The 17,943-nt window shown below is 39.1% G+C and overlaps 1 protein-coding gene across 4 annotated transcripts in view; it reads right to left on the bottom strand.

Moving 5' to 3' along the window:
• The window catches only part of NRDE2 (NRDE-2, necessary for RNA interference, domain containing), a 29,333-nt gene extending 11,876 nt beyond the window's left edge, over positions 1-17,457 (bottom strand). For 2 of the 4 annotated variants that reach the window (XR_009818916.1, XM_061997945.1), the window contains exons 1-8: positions 17,330-17,457; positions 12,215-12,323; positions 9,500-9,718; positions 8,976-9,029; positions 6,948-7,097; positions 5,046-5,505; positions 4,448-4,850; positions 1,692-1,825 (exon numbers count right to left, since the gene is read on the bottom strand). Coding sequence is in view for 3 of the 4 variants with exons in the window: in XM_061997945.1 (XP_061853929.1) it covers positions 1,692-1,825; positions 4,448-4,850; positions 5,046-5,505; positions 6,948-7,097; positions 8,976-9,029; positions 9,500-9,718; positions 12,215-12,323; positions 17,330-17,408 (1,608 nt within the window). In the remaining variant the exon portion in view is untranslated. Of the gene's footprint in view, positions 1-1,691; positions 1,826-4,447; positions 4,851-5,045; positions 5,506-6,947; positions 7,098-8,975; positions 9,030-9,495; positions 9,719-12,214; positions 12,324-17,329 lie in introns of those variants that run through there. The other 2 variants (XM_061997947.1, XM_061997948.1) reach the window with 2 other exon arrangements.
• Positions 17,458-17,943: the final 486 nt, after the last annotated feature.

Raw genomic sequence — 17,943 nt, 5'->3', positions numbered from 1 at the left:
TTTTCCAGAAACTACAATCAATTATGTAAGTTCAACTTCAGAAGCTGAAATATCTGAAGACTTTGTTAGATGCTGCTTAAGAATCAGTAGGAACAACCAAGTACTTCAGTTATGCCTGTGGCACACCAGAACTCTGTCATCAGCTCATCTCATTAACATAGTTTTTAAACAGGCATTAGTCTTGAAAGAAAGCAAAATACTTTTGTGACAAGTGACCTAAACAGATCCTTCAAGGAGAAGGATCCAAGGTCCCCGCTATTTGGCTTTCAGAAACAAAGTCTCCCCTTCTCTCTAACTTTCATGGGACCAAGGAAAGAATTCAATCACACACCTATGGTTCAATCAAAACATTACAGTTGGATGTAAATATGACCGGACAGAGGACAAGGGGAAAAGAGCAGTAAAACTATTTATTTCTCAGTTTGTAGGGTGGCCAACAACTTCAGAGCACCTTGTAGCAAAAACTTAATTGCATTTTTGCAATAAAATTTACTGTAAGAAAAATCAAGCATCATCATACCCAAAAATGCAAAGCTTACAGCAACTACAAAATCTAATTCTGCTCCTTATGGATCTATTCTTTGCTTCAAAAAAGTGAACTGTGAAAATGGTATGGAAATAAGTAATTCAAGATTGAGTCATAATGCTTCTGTAAGAGGACAGAATATGCAATCAGCTGTAAATCTAGCATTTTTCTGTTTTCAAGAATTGCACTTTCCAACCTAACCACTGCCCTCTTAAATTGAGGTACCTTTCCATCCTGCTTTCTTAAGGAATCTTCTACAGGTAGTCTTGCAGTTTTTCAAATGATTGGAAGTAAATTTATCTGTGTAACTATTCCAAATCTCCCATCCTGCATGATAACGCACTCTGAACTTTTGGCTCTTTAAGAGGACACCACTATTATTTGAAATACAAGACTGTTCCATTGGTGGGTAACAGCATTAATCTACTAACAAAAACTGGAGTCTTAGTAGTGGTTGCTGGGAAAGGTGAGGTAATGGAAAGAAATTCAATTTCTGTCTTCTGCAGTAGCCCAGGTACCTAACTGCTGACCCTCCCTACTACTCCTTATAAAGGAAGCAGCTCCCAGCAATTCAGTAGGATAACGCTACACTGGCATCAGCCCCCTCTAGTGACCTTACTGATCACTCTTGGGTTGCACATCCAACATTCTCCTTAGCAAATTCAGAGAAAGAGTGATTTAGTACTTGAACAAAATAAGCTAAATGGAACTTCACGGGACAAATGAAAGATATGTTAAAATATGAGGGTGTTCCTAATGTGGCCAAAGAGTTACTAAAACAATAGGTAACAGAGAAAGGCCCTATCACCTTTCTCCATCAACAGTAACAAAATATAGCAGTTTTGGGGAAAGAAGCAGAGGAAATGCTGACTAGACACATACATTGGTCAGTCAGTTCATTTTTTTCCATGTTTAATCAGTAAAAAAGATGACAGGAAATGACTGGCTATCACACTTCTATGATATACAATAGAAGGAGCCATTTTGACATGTAGTTCCAGAGGATCCACAAGCATTTTGCAGTGCAAGCATTGTCACCTTGAAGAACTGCAAAGTAAGTTGTGGTTCACAAGCATTTCCCCTATGTTCTTGAAAATTCATCAGTATTTTACAGCATTCTCCATAATTCCCAAAGACATACATGCATTTAAATGGAAATTGCTACCTGCCCCCTCGTTGGCAAATCTTTTACGCTGTCAGGTTTGAAGAAGGTGAAGTCAATCAGAGCCTGAAACAATGACACTGCTTTCTCAGAGTGGCCAGCTTGTCTCAGAAAGTGGCACTGCTGAATAAATATACCTGTAAAAGTAAAAAAGGTAACATTTCAATAGTTCAATTAAATTTTATTGCAAAGTATTTTGTTACAGCCCACAAATATACAGAAGATATACATGAAGTGCTCTAGAGCATAGTTGTTCTGGAACAGTAGCAAAATCCAAACCACACGAATTAACTAACATAAACACATGTAAAAGTTGTTGTAGTCTGATTAACTTCGAGACCTCTCACTTTAAATGTACTGAAGAGATGACATTTTATTCATACCAGTTGTGCACTGGCCTTGATATACAGAAGTTATACATAATGGTCCCAACTTGCGTTTAACTAACATCTGTCAGAGTGGGTCACAGCCCTCATTGAAGATGCTGGGCATTATTACAATTCATAGAGTATATAATTACAGCAAAAATCCTTTTTGTCTCACTTTTGGATGAGGTAATTATATTGGTGATATGTTAGTAATATACCATTTTAATTCCAAATATCATTCCCATTGTCTTTTCCTTCACATAAGGCTCAGTTAAGAGGATTCCAGTCTTTTGGTAAATTATTACTGCTTGAAAGCAGAGAAGAGTCCTATCTCTTACTCTTCAACAAACTGTTTCCATAATCAGTGCCACATCCCTACCACACAACTGGAACCAGACAAAGTATCATAAGACAAGGATCTTTCTTCCCAATAAGTAACAAGTTGAAAAACAGGACTCCCTTTCCACAGCAAGATTTGAGAAAACTTGCCTTTATAGTAACAATTTGTAGTAAATTTAAGAGTAATTGTTATTACTAAAAACTGATCTGTAATTTTTCATTTTTACCTCCTTTCTTAGATGTCATGTTTTCAGACTCACTCACCTATTTCTAAGCAGACAGCTCTGCGTCTGAAGTAACACTACATGGCAGAGTCTACTGCTACTGAAAATGAGTGCTTACTTTGTCACTGACAAATGTCAAAGGTTGAAGATACAGCCCTACTGTACATCTACACTGCTACTCACCTCACAATTAATTTGTGGAACGCTTTGTATATTTATCTTATTGAACACTTTGTCAGTCTTATTAGTAAGTACACTGGCAGTTCAAATTCAGCCCAGGAATTAGACTGTGGAGTCACTAAAGAAAAGCTCAGCTCCAGAAGCTTCCCCAAAGGAAGTTTCTCCACTCCTATCATTTGAATTCCAAACACGAGAAAACCCAACCTAAATACATCAATATTGTTCATAAAAAAATTACTATACTCTTCATACAGAACAAGGAGACATTAAGAGGGAGTTCATTTGACTTATTTATAGACATTGCCAGAAAACAGATATTTTTTAAAATGTCAACCAAGCTAATATATATTTTACTAGTTAAAAGAACTCCTTCAAAAATCCTCCCAGTTTCTCATAGCAGTTGACAAACAGTATATAACAAGTCAAATGTGTTCTATGAAAGGAAACAAAATAAAATAACAACTTTCCCGTATGAAAACACAGATGTTGAATAAAATATTTGTCCTAAGAATCATTTCTTGTGGTTAGTGTACAAAGTGACAGAAGTGTTGGAAATCAGAGACAGCAGAAGCTATTAGAAGTGATCAGGCAGTACAATATCTACCTGCCAGCACAGGATTTTCCTTTAAAACACTTTTTCCAGTGCTTCATCCAAAATGAATCAACTGAAGACCATTCTATATCTAAACACCTCAAAATAATTTGTAACCCAGAATCTCAACCTGTAAGTCTAGATTGGATATTGTATAACAGAAAGCATCGTTGCTCAAACAGCAGTTACAGGACTTTGATAAAACAGAGGTTCCTTGGACTGTTCTGCACATGAAGAAATGTGGACTGCTTCATAATAGTATCCTCTAGATTTCAAACAAATTTTAAAAGGAAAAAATAAACTCTAAACATATTCACAGTGACACTCCTATTTCCCTTTCCTCACAGTATTCATAGATTAACAATCACAATGACCCTCCAAGGTAGAGAAGGAAAATTGAAATGGGAGTCATTTAACTCCAAGTAAATTTAAAGCTCATGCCAGAACTGAGCATGAACTTGTCTCTTCCCTAGCTCAGGTCCAGCATCCTAACCATCTGACTAATTTTTCCTTCCAGGGATAACTAGATAATAAATTATAAATGGTAGGTATATGCATACAATAAATCCAAAAGACATGACCACACAACATTAGAGTTTAGAATTAATCACCTAAAAACTGGGATGCTCAATAAAATTTCGCATCAGACTTCCCGTGTCCCTTCTTTTTTCTGGATTGAAGTAACTGACTGTAAAACCTTTCAACAAGAGGTGACTGTTTCTTTCACAACCCAATCGTTTTGGTTTTTTTATCAACATTTTTCAAAAGACAAAGGCTCATCTCTTCACTGTTGGCTGCAGTTTTCCACCCTTAACATTTGTACTGTATACTGCTCAGCACATTAGACTTTGCTGAATGCTGTATCACAAACTCTCCTGGGGAAGAAAACCATCTTCTATATCCATATTTGGTTGCAATACCTGCTTGAATTCCCAGTGAAGAAACTAGGACAGCAGACACTTTGAAGAGAATAAAAACTTCCTCTAAAACATAGGAATGTCTACTCATGCAGAGAATGTAGTCATTCTGACCATAACATGAAACAAAGAACCTTACCTAGCATAGCTTCTTCTGTGCCAGGGAGCAGAGGATGAGACACCATGCTGCCATCTTGTACAGCTGCCAATGTAGTCAAACATTTTCCATAGAGACTATTGATTTTTGACACTGAAAAGGTAGTGAACTGACTTTGACAGAACAGGAGATATTTCTTCCACAGTTCTGGATTATTTGGATGTAAGAAAATTAGCTTCTGCCATTCTTTTACTAAAGCTGGTGGTTCCCAGAATTCTGTGCAAAGTTTCAGCCTGGCGAGTTTCAGGTCAACATTACTTGGATTGCTTTCAATTGCCCTCTCTAAAATAGCCAGTTTCTTTTCTAAGATTAACTTCAGTGATTTTCTTCTTATGTCCTGCTCTCCCTTACTGGCATAAGGGCTGGGTCCTCTCATTAGTTCATCCTTAAAACAAAAAGAAAAATCACTACATTATGAAGAATCACCACTAGAATGACAAGAAAAACGTTGACATTTCAGAAGATGAAGTAAGACCTCATTCTTAACCAACAAAAGACATACAGTCCTGAACAAATGAAACTATAACATAACGTTCATGTATTTCTTACAAGAAGCAAACACATCTGCCAGAACACATACCTGAAAAGAAACAAATTCCATCCAAGCATTGATATCTCTTGGGTTTTCTCTGACTTTCTTGTTATGTTCTTCCACTTTTGTCATTAGACTAGAGTTAATGTTTATCCTGGGCTCTTCAATCGGTTGCTGTGTATCTGCAGGCTCATTTTCTGCATTCTTGCCTTTTCCTTGTAGCCACACTGTTGTTGATGGATCATAAATCCCAAGAGGATTTACTCCTGTTGTGTTGGAAGAATCATCAGTTTCCATTTCTAAAACTGGTATAAAAGCAGTTGAGTCGGATGGAGAGCTTTTATTGCTAACAGGAATCCCATCTGTGTTCAGCATCTTCACATTGTTCTTTGTGAAATAGCGCTCAGGTCGTGTCTGTAATTGCTTTTTTTTGGACGTAGAACTGTCCCAAGTTACACATTGTTTCTTTGCATCTATGCCAAGACATGACTCTCCTCTCCTTTTGTATCTTAGAAGGAAAAATACAAATAAACATCTTCTAAAATACATGCTAGAAAAAGACATCTCTTTTTTTGAAAGAAAGCATGAAGAAATATTTTAATTCAAATTGAGCCACATAGTGTATGCACAGACCTTCAGAAGTGTAAGAACTTGGTAACTTTCTCCTTATTTAAGAATTCAATTCTATTTTTTCACTGCCATTACAACTTTTACTACCACACTAAACCTCCTCTGAGTTCAACAATATCAGTCATATCCAGCAGAAGAAAAAAATAATTTTCCTCCTCTTATTTTAAGCCACATAGACAAACTTGGAGAAATAATAACAGACAGCATTATTTAAGGCCATTTAGAATAGATTATTTTAAACTGAAAAATCAGATACCAGTAGTTCAGTCCTGTAATATCTTTCTGTATCCCTAAGCCTCTATTCATTTTATATGCCAAGAAATAGGTGAGGCGGATGGGAAGAGAAAAGAGAAACCAGATTTATAAAGGCCACAATAATCTTATGGATTAAGAAAGGAAAATATCCTCTTAAAACATTACCAAATGTCATTTCAGTGGCAGATGGTAATGTACAATACTAAAATAACACTTTTCATCTCAAACAATAGCTGACAATCCAAAGGCGGTAGAAAACTGGCATAGATTGTAGCCAGACAATTTTACTGCAAAGGTATATATACACACTACTCAAAACTCAAAAATCCTCCCTCCTCCACAAGGAATTATTTTTTATATATAGTAAACAATTTTCTTTGAGAACATCACTAAGTAGGTGTATCTCCATATTGCATGAGCCTAATATAAGCTCCTTTAGATTGCCTTCACTATTAATGCCAGGAAATGTTCTGAAAGGTCATCACCAGCAGCTCACTACGGAACATGCAATTTCACCTACACACATTTGAAATGTAGCAATTTGTAACAGATACCCTTTGGTACAATGTCTGGGTGATCTAACACAAAATCTGTTTGCTAAGAAAGTATCTGTACTTTTTTTGCAAGGATATAAACCTACTCAAGTAAACTTCTTGACACAACTAGATTATTTAATCAGTATCTTCATTTCCCTTTCACACACAGAAACAAAGGGCACTCGCCCAAAGGCAATCTGTAACAGAACCTGGGAGTTGTGACCTCAAAGTCAGGCTTCTGGATCTGTCTCATGCTGCCACCTCTAGATGGCCATTCGACAAGTTCATATGCTTGCAGTCTACTACACAGAGAATGGTTTTAGAAAATAATTTAAAATCATGTACTTTATGCCCATTTCTTCACAGCACCTTTTGCCTTTTAAAATATTGATGTCCAATTCCAAGTCAAATTTTGAAATGCGCTACTCAACTACCTTATTGTCTCATCTTCTACATAAACTTCCACTGTCAAACTCAAGTTAATAGTGACTCTGAGATAGTTTGAATAACAGAAACCAATATGTTGTACCTTGCTATGTCCCCTCGATACAGGGATTTGTAAGCCCAGTTTGCAGGGTCTGGTTTCTTGTCTATTCTGAAGGTTTCTGCTGTGGAAGCCTGGATATCATCAAGCCAAACAAAGCGATTGTTGGTAAGGTTTGATGCTTTCTTATCTAGACTGCAGAAAAGGATAATAAGCATATTGTAAGCATTTGTGCACATTTTCAACATTCATAAAACCCAGGAAACATTGCATTTCTGTAGTTCATAATTTACTCAAATTGTGGTACATGACCTGTTATTGCAAAGTCAGTCACATGCTCCAAACTAAAACAACTAGAAATACACCAATAGGATTATCAAAACACAAGCACTCCTTGCACTTCCAGAAATTCCACTTATGATTACAAAACATAATAACCCAATTTAACTAGTCCATTGCTCAGAAAACTATAATCTAAAAGCCCCGTATTACTATTTCTAAAACTTACTTTTGTTTTAGTAAAATGCTACAACTAAGAAAAGGAGGATAATGTATCATGAGTATGTTAATTAACTGTCATTATACCCATATATTTGATTAAAGTGTGCATCAAGACAGTTTATGGATTACAGTTATACAAATGAACTTAAGTGGCAATTGTCGCCTGCATTCAAACTATAGACAACTATGAATCTCCAAGCCAAACTGATGTTACAAGCACATGACTTAGTGAGTTTCATAGACTTGAGAAGCTTTCTAAAACTTCATGAGACTGCATTTAGAGCAATTTTGTGGTTCAGGTTTCAAAATCATTCTCCTGAAAACTCAGTATTCTCTCAGTATCAACAATTTATGGGCAGATAAAAATAGACACCCTTTCATTTGGGCAAAGCACTGTCTGGTTGATCTAGCCTAGCAAGTAGCACAAAAGTCCATAATCGTCCAGCCCAGATACCCTTCCAGCACAGACAAAAGTGTCAAGGCAGATCAGAATGGTCTTAGCATCCCTCTGAAAAGCCACCTTAGCCCACAATATAGTCTTTGTAAGACAGGAGATGAGTGTGGCTAGAGGCATCACCAAGCTAGTACGTCTCATGAGGAATGGCTGAGGGATCTGGGGCTGTTAAGCCTGGAGAAAAGAAGGCTCAGGGGACACCTTATTGCTGTCTAACAACTACCTGAAAGGAAGTTGTAGTGAGGTGGGGGTCTGTCTGTTCTCCCTAGTAACAAGCAATAGAACAAGAGGAAGCGGCCTCAAGTTGCGCCAGAGGAAGTTCAGGATGGATATGAGGAATTTCTTTACTGAAAGGGTTGTCAGGCATTGGAACGGGCTGCCCAGGGAGGTGCTGGAGTCACCATCCCTGGAGGTGTTTAAGAGACGGGTGGATGTTGCACTTAAGGAAATGGTCTGGTGGTTGACAGGGCTGGGACAAAGGCTGGACTTGATCTTACCGTTCTCTTCCAGCCAAAACAGTTCTGATTCTATCAGGCAATACCACTGTCATTTTCCAACAGGGAAACAATGCTAAAATGTCTTCACATAGACCCATGGCCACAAGCCTGTGCTCTTAGCTCTCAGTTAATCTGCCTTGGGAAAATATATCAACTGGGGGAAGTCAAGGACTGCTTGGACTAAACCCAGCTGTATCAGCAACCCCTTGATCCACACTCTGTCCCCAGAAGCTAAAATCTTGTGCATTAGAGCCAGGACTGCTGATATTAATTAAAAAAACAAAACAAAACAAAACAAGTTGGGGAATCAGAGAGGCAAACTGTCTGCTCAAACTGGCAAACACAACGGAGAAAAGGGAAATGTGACTTACACAGCCAGTTAGACTGGGCAGCTTTGCATTAAATTATCAAAACCTTAAGAAAAGCACGGCAAGTATGCCAAACTTGAATACTCAGTGTGTTCACAGAGTTCTTATGCTGCTCTAAGATCATGCTAATCCCTACATACCTATTTTCTTTTTCCACAAAAAAAAAAGACCCCTCTGCTAATTACAGAGTACTTCAGAATTCCTGGAATTAACAAAAACAGGTCTATCAAAACAAAATTGTTCAAATACCCACCTCCATGTACCATGAACAAGAAGTCTAAAGAAAACAGCACAGAACAATAAATGCCTGGACATAAAAGAAATGTTAAATTGTACAACCAACTTTGTCTTAACATGAAGAAAATGAAACAGTAACTCTGCAAGGAGGAAGCAAACACAGCTCTATATTAAGACTTTTGAACTAATTAAGTGTTTAATACAATCCTCTCTAGACTCTGTAAAAAGAAGATCCATGAAAAGAAACAAGATGCTTACAAAAACGCAACATCATCATCTATGTGTCTTTAAAAATATATCTCATTACAGCTACCACACTTTGTTCTGCAGAACAGTGCTTCACAGAGTATTGTAGTCATAGGTTTTTCAGATACTATCAAAAAAGTGGTTCTAGTTCTATTTTCAATGATTTGAATGCAGGTTTAGTCATACATAGCTAAAAAAATAACAACCCATCAGTGGTAAGAATTTCATTCTTAAAATTGAAAAGTACAAATAGACAATGAATTTACATCTTGCACAGTATTAATACATACATACTTTGCTGCTACTTCCTTTTTATGATCTCTTCCACTTCCTGCACCTTTGTCCTTGATGTGCTTAGCATCCAAGTCTGATTCACTGCTACTGGAGTCCCCTCTGCTTTTCTTTTTTGTCTTCTTATAGTGGTGATGTTTTTTCTTTTTCCTTTTCTTACTTGACTGTTTCAGACTCTCATCTGAGTCGCTTTCCTTTGACAACTCTGATTTGGAAGTAGTCCTGCTTGGAAACAATTACAGACATATAGAGGGAGGTGGGTGTGGGAGTGTATGTGTATATATATATACATGCACACATATAAATGTATATATACCTATACATACATTAAAAAAAAAGTTGTGAAACTCTAAAATAGCAATGTAAGAAAGCTCAGAATCCTTTTACCCCTTACTTTCGTTCTCTATATTTTTGGACAAGGGACTTGTCAGCAACACATACAGTGAAAGTGATATAAATCTGCATTCAATAACAACTATATTTTTTCAGCTGCTGGATTGTCACAGGCATTTTGATGTATGATCTGTATAAATATTCATTTGTAATCATTGTCATATTAAAGAAGATGAGCTTTGATAAAATTTAGGAATTTAGGTCCAGCTAAAAGGATGAGAAATCTTTTAGAGTGATCTGCAAAAGAAAAAAAGTGCCCTTTTTTCCTCATTTCCTTATGATTTACATAAGAAATATCAAAAACATACTTTTAAAAAGCACTTCCAGATTAGAAATTAAAATCTCACCAATCAAGGAACAATTTTTGATGACTACTCAATGTTATCATAGAATACAATGCAGTAACAAATGCTACATGTAACTCAGCTACTTACTGAGATCACAAAAAGGATAGACAGTTTTGGCAAAACTGTGTACACTTTTATAGTTAATAACTGAAAGAATGGAGGTCATCTCCAAACCTTTATTAAAGCAGAAGCTCTTTTTAAACTTTTTCAACAAAAAAAGAGTGACAAGTTACAGTGCTCCTGTAATAATGATAAAATACAAGAAAATGCAGCATTTCAGGAGCAAGGCACCTCAAAAACCAACCAAAAACCCTTACACAATTTATTTAAGGCCACTAAGAAAAGAGATGGGAGAAAAATTAGCAGGCTTTTAACAAACACACACATGCTCACGCCAAACAACAACAAAAAAAGCCAAATCAACACTCCCCCAAAACTACCAACTATGTTGGAATAATTAACTTTTACTTTTCCACTCTGCTCTGCCTGGTAAGGCCACATCTGGAGTCCTGTGTTCAGTTCTGCGCTTTTTGGTTCAAGAGTGACAGAGAACTGGAGAGAGTCCAGTAGAGGGCTACAGAGGGCTGGAATATCTCTCTCACAAGGAAAGGCTGTGAGGCCTGAGGCCATTTAGCCTGGAAAAGACTGAGACAGGACTTTATCAATACTTCTAAATACCTAAAAGGTGGGTATTGAGAGAATGGGGGCAGTCTTTTTCTGTAGTGCCCGAGTCGGGACAAGGGCTAAGGGGCACAAGCTGGAACATAGTAAGTTCCACTTGAATATGAGAACTTCTTTCTTGTAAGGGTGAAGAAGCCCTGGCACAGGCTGCCCAGGGGAGCTGTGGAGTCTCTTTCTCTGCAGGTATTCAAAACCCCCCTGGAGGCATTCCTGTGTGACGTCATCAAGGTGAATCTGCTTCCCCAGGGGCTTGGACCAGACGGACTCTAGAGGTCCCTTCCAAGCCCAATCTTTCTGTGATTCTGTGAGTGTACCCTGGTAATTGGCAACTAGATGAAACATTTCTCTGTACACTTTTTCACAGATTATTTTCCAAACATTAATTAAATATGGCAGGCTTACTAAGTCATGCTATCTGAATGGTAATCTGTAAATTCTTTTTGCAACATTAAAGTCCTAAAAGGATTTTAAGAAATATAAGGAGAATATAGGACTGACAGAACAGTGCATTTCAATCACAAAATACATATAAATGTAAGAATAAGTATACAAAAAAAGTATTCAGCTGTGATTTGTTACAGAGACATTTTCTATCAGGATTTCCAATAGTCATCATAAAAACAGTAGTTTCCATCAAATTAAAAGTGACTAAATTTTTGTACTTGGCAATTACAACTTGATGCTCTTAATTAAGTGCTAGTTAAAGGGTAGATATGCCAAGCACAACAACTATTCTAGTGAAAGCATTAAAACTAGTTCTTCAGCAACTATGGCTGCTTAAAACTCATTTTTCTAGAAGATAATCACCCACTTCTGTGATCATTATGTTCTCTGAAGCTGCACAAATTGATTAATGTAATATTTCATTAATTCACATCTTCAACCAGTTTTTAAACAGTAGAAATCTTGACTGTGAAATGACTGATTGAACTGGTTTTCACAGAGAATCATAAAGATGATGCTTAGTCTTTATATTATTTCAAAGGTCACTCAGGACATTTAAAAGCTAATGAAGAATCGGGATCAATTATTCCCCTTTTCATTCTAAAATAACAATGGTTTAAATGTAGCTGAGAAAAAAAGAAAATGGGAATGTAACTGCATAAGTATAATTTCTCATTCTTTTAAGTTTAAGGACATTATTCATACTTATTATATATAACTCAGTTCAGGCCTTTTTAGATATTGCACAGTGGAACGAAAAGCTGCCCTAAAAGCTCCTGATTTTGGTCTCACATAAAAGATAAGCAGAACAAAAGAAAGATGCTATCTTAAAAGCTACTGAAGTATATTCTACCTTATTAATGGTGATTTTTCAGGGTTGAGATCTGTATCTTCTGTAGTGCCTTGATTCAGTAATAGTACATCTCCTGTACAGAAGCTTGGGTTACTAAGCCAGTCCAATTCTGCAGGTAAAGAGAAGTGCAAGATCAACACAAATTAGTTTGCTGTGCTCTCTAAAGTTGGGCGTTGAGCTAGTTAGCAAACAGCTACAATTGCAACAATCATTACATATCATAATTGAGCATATGTGAAAGCCATCCATGAGATTTTCATTTAGCATAAGACTAGATTGTAATGAGGTAAAGTATTTAGGAGCTGGAATCTTCCCCTGATATAGAATCATAGAATGGTAGGGTTAGAAGGGACCTTCCAAGATCATTGAGTCCAAGCCCCTGCAGAAGCAGGTCCACCTAGATCAGGTCACACAGGAATGCATCCAGGCGGGTTTTTAAGACCTCCAGAGAAGGAGACTCCACATCCTCCCTGGGCAGCCTGTGCCAGGTTCCCTCACCTCAACAGTGAAACAGTTTTTTCTTATCTTTAAATAGAACTTGTTCCAGCTTCATCCCAATACCTGTCCCTAGATCCAACAGAAAAAAGGGATGCCCCAACCTCCTGACATCCACTATTTAGATATTTGTAAATATTAATGAGATCCCATCAATTTAATCTTTAAACCCCCCCCACTACATAATTATACTTCAAAGTTCATACTGAAAGCAGATGTTTCATATGCTGATATATATTTTTTTAAATCTAGATCCATCCAATATTTTTAACATGTGAAAATTCTCCCTTAATGTATTTTATAAATATATTATATATGCATAATTATGTAAGATCTAACGTATCTTAATATGCTTTATTTTATAGCATATCACATATTAATTATAATGACTCTCTATATAAGATATTTATATATTTAAAGAGTGAAATTGAAAAAATTACAGAAGGGCATAATTAAATGACAGGTACAGTTAATGAATGCAACGTAACTCACGCAAACATACAAAAATGTACTTTCCTAGCTGTATGGAAACATCTTTAACATGGTTTTATTGGTAGGGACAACTGTTACTGGTAAGAATACTCCAGTGTTTTATACAAGGTTAAAATGTGTCACTGGATTCTCAGTTCTCTAACCACCAAAATATCATTAAATAGTGAGCTATAAAAAGGCTAAGTGATGCTAACTTTTATATATTAGTCAGCATTAAGCATTTTGCATCTAGAACTCAGCTATTTCAGTCAGTGGACAAGACCAGATACTAACAGGATGCAGACTGGATTTTTTTGCCACAATTTCACTCATATTAAAGCTTCTGTAACAATTTTCATAGATATTTAATTTCTACAATTCTTTTAAATATGTAAAAACTTCTATCATGTTAAACAAGAAATGGTACTACTTAGAAGCACAGAATTTAACAGCAGCCTCTCTGGCACCAGACCACAGGAGCTAACAACAAAAGGAATAAATTTGGTGTCTCTGCCTGTTCTCCATGCTCTTTGCAACCATTTTTGCACCGGTGTTCCTCGTGTCACACTCTTGTCTTTGTGCTTTTGACTACCCTGACCTCTAATCCTTAAACAGCATGAACTCATCAACCGAGCCATACATCTCTCCTATAGTATTTCTTTCAGAAACAGCTCTTCGTACCAAAATTCTTTCTTCTATCTCATGCCTCTCAACTGTTGTCCACACAAGGATTTAAAATGGAGCAGTCCACACAACAGTTTGTTAACCTAATTTAAATTCACCAAGAAGTACGTACTGTAGTGGTTTTGTCTTGAGACACGTTTTGGTAGTGTGAGGGCTACAGGGGTGGCTTCTTTAAACAAACTGCTGCTAGAAGCTTCACTGGTATCTGACAGGGCCAACACCAGTTAACTCTAACGTGGACCTGCAGCTGACCCAGGCCTGGCCAATCAGCGACTGAGGTAACACCTCTGTGAATAACGTATTTGAGAAAGAGAAGAAGTTGCTGTGTAGTTGCTGAACTGCAGAAGCAACAGAGAGTAACAAAGTTAGAACATCATCTCTGCAGACACCAAGGTCAGTGGAGAAGGAGGTGGAGGAGGTGCCCGGGCCACGGCAGAAAGACTCCCTTGTGACCTGTGGTGAAGACCATGGTGAGGCAGGTTGTGCCCCTGCCACTATGGAGGCCACCAGGGAGCAGGGATCCACTCACAGCCCTGTGGAGGATCCCACGCCAGAGCAGGTGGATGCCTGAAGGAGGCTGTGACTCCATGAGAAGCCCGTTGTTGGAACACATTCCTGGCAGGAACTGCGGGCTCATGGAGAGAGAGGAGCCCACGTCAGAGCAGGTTTGCTGTCAGGACTTGTGATCCTGTGAGGGACTCACGTTGAAGCAGTCAGTACCTGAAGGACTGTTCTGCTGGTGCGTGACCCACGCTGGGGCAGGGTAAGAGGAGCTGCCCCCATGGGAGGCCTCACACTGGAGCAGTTTGTGAGGAGCTGCAGCCCATGGGAAGGACCCACACTGGAGAAGTTTGTGAAGGACTGTCTCCTGTGGGGAGGGACCCCACACTGTAGCAATGGAAAGTGTGAGGAGGCCTCCCCCTGAGAAGAAGCAGTGGCAAAGTCCATCTGTAATGAACTGACCATAACTCCCATCTCTCCTCCCAGCTCTGCTGTGCAGAGAAGGAGGGAGAGTCCTGGGAAGGAGAACGGGTAGGGGGAGGTGTTTTAAGATTTAATTTTATTTCTCATCTTCCCTGCTCTGTTTTCATCGTTCATTAATAAATCAAACCGTTTCTCCCTAAGTTGAGTCTGTTTTGCCCGTGATGCTAATTGCTGAGCAATCTCTCTGTCCTTATTTCGACTCACAAACCTTGTGCTTTATTTCTCCTTCCCCTGTCCAGTTTAGGAGGGGGAGTGATAGAATGAGTTGGTGGGCACTTGACACCCAGCCAGGGCTAAAACACCACACATATGAACAAGCAAAGTTCCGGTTCACATTTCCCACAAGACTCCCCCTGACACCAAAGCCAAAAGGCTGTATAGGGAGGGCCACCTACCCTGGTTTATCCTGAACCTCCTCTGTGCAGAAGAGAACCCACAGCTCATGGCCCTGTCAAGACCAAAACACACTTGCCATGAGGACCCCAAGCAATAGGCTATAGGACACTGCCACCTCGCAGTCCACCAAAACATGGCATGGGGACTAAAAATCTAAAATTCAGCAGTATAATTTATGTATGTTATGGTAACCTGCCTGGCAATCAGAACTGTCAAACTTAAGGCAAATACACTCCCCTACTTTGTTGCAAATCAACATAAGATACACTTTTTTTCCCTTCCAAGAAAATACTTAAGATATATTAATGCAAAATTAGAATAAAACGTGATAAAAATCTGGCAAAAATATGTTCAAGTAGATGTCTGTGATTCCAAACCTGTAAATCTACCACAAAGCATTCTTCGAAAACCTTTGGTGAGATTAAAGGAGAAAGATTTATGATCGATAATATCCAAGCAACACTTGACTTGCCTTTCAAAACAATTATTCCCCCTGCTGGGGTATAAAGTATTATGCAAGTTAATTTATTATTTCAATCCTGTAAGTGATGTATTAAGAATCAACTTGAAATCAGGATCACTTCTTAAAAGAACTGTATTTAGTATTTTCCAGGAAATATCAGAATGTTTCTCAAGGCTAATTCTGTAACCATCACATATTTCTAACACACAGGAGTTAAATAAATTCATACAACTCCTAACTGCATAACCAAGTTGGAGTTAATAATTCAATATATGCCACACGGTATACTGAGTGCAGCTTTATACCCAAGATTTCTGAGGTTTACTTACTAAAGAGGATACTGATTTTAAGAAGTGTTGTCTTCCTTATATTTAATTATTTCTGCCCATTTTGTTAATGAAGACAAGATGTAAAGGGATCAAGATCTTGACCTGTCTTTTAAAACGCTGTATGCATCAAAACAGCCTTTTCATTAATTTCACGATCACAGTATTAGACCCTTCAAAGATTAATGCAAATAATGCATTTTTTAATACCTCACCATACTTACTAACTGGACAAAATACACAAGAAAATTAGCCTTGGTGAACAATTCTCTTAGTGTGTCCCCTTGATGTGGTCTTTAGAGGATTAGCAGACTCAAAGGTGGTGGATGATGGCAAGTAAAAAGCATAGATCAAAACATCTCCTAGTAGAATTAATAAATGTTGCACACACAACATTTATGTGTTTGGCAATATACCAGATAGGGATCTTTACTTGTTTACTATAACTTGCTACAGAGCAACTACAGCAGTCAAAATTATAAACTGAATCATCATTGCACTCACGACCTTCCAAAAAAAATCCTTTACAACTAAAATTTGGCTTAATAAGCAAGGAAATGAGAAAACATATTTAAAACTATCCAATGATAGTGGTACAAAAAAAACCCCAAACAAACAAGAAAACAACAAAACCAAACACAACAAACCAAAACTTTGTTTTCTACATGAAAGCAAACCTCCTCCACCACATATAAAGTTAAGATACACGTACTTGTCAAAGATGAGTATTACTACTACCATAAGAGAGCTAGAAGCAAATCTGAACGCACTCTAGAACCCGCCAATGAGGACCCAGCACCATTTCTATGGGGATGTCCCTATTTCTGGTTCTCTCCAAAACCATTTCACGATAAGTAACTTTACTCGTACTAAGCAACTTCACGTGTAAGTAGGGTAGCTTTAAGGTGGCAGCGCTGTGGCTTCAGCACGCACAGGTACGCTCAGCTGAAGGCACGCTCGTACCCAGCCCACGAGGGAGGAGCACGGGCTGAGGGCACGCCAGGCTCGGCGATGGCGCGCCCCGGCCGTGCTGCGCTCCGCGGTGGGCAGAGACCCTGGCGCGCTCCCGACCCACCACACTCGTCAGATGGGACGCGGCCGACCGCAAGCCCGGGCCCCGGCGGCAGCACCGCCCACGCCGCAACTCTAATGGCGTCGGCGGTACGAGCACGCACGGACGGGCGGGCGGGCCGGAGCGGGCCCGACGGGGTGCGCGGAAAGCTCCGTGGGGAGGCGAGTGGAAGCGGAAGGGCTTCCCAAGCGCCAGGCCGCGGAGGCTGTTCGCAGGGACTTTACCTTTCCTGAGGCCCCGGCTGCTGCCGGCTAGGGGCTCCCCGGGCTCGGGGGCCCCGGCGAAGGCCGGGAACAACGCCATGTCTCAGCTTACTGCCGCTGCTATCCGCCCCAACCGCCGCTGGGGCGCAACATGGCGGCACGGCATGGCGCCGAGCACTCTGGGAGGTGTAGTCCGCCCGCCCTCCCAGAATGGGGCTAGTGGCTGTTGGCGGCAGAGAGGCTCAGCTGCGGCTGTTACTTTTTCGGCACTTCCGCGTATTTTGTGCCTTCTATCGTTGTCACCGAAGGAGACTGGAGAAGCGAATTGCTGGGGGAAGAGGGGAGGATGGGACTGCCTCGAATGCTGCCCTGCTGCCACCTCTCCCCTTGGGAAATCCAGCACTGCTTCAGGGCATATAGCTGGGGCTCAAATATATACACAGCTATCTAAAACAAACCCTGTTGCATAGGTATAGTTGTAACAGTAAAAGCATATTTCTCCCAATATGCCTTAGTTCTCCACTGGAAAAATAAATAATGTGGTTAAAAAGGTGCAGTTTTGCTGGTATAAATTGGGTCCCATTACTGAACATTTTGCCAGTGTTGTGTAGTTGCAGTCAAAAAGCTACACAGTG

Source organism: Colius striatus, chromosome 6 (assembly GCF_028858725.1).
Source record: "Colius striatus isolate bColStr4 chromosome 6, bColStr4.1.hap1, whole genome shotgun sequence".
NCBI lineage: Eukaryota > Metazoa > Chordata > Aves > Coliiformes > Coliidae > Colius > Colius striatus.
This window is presented reverse-complemented; position numbering and strand designations above follow the sequence as displayed.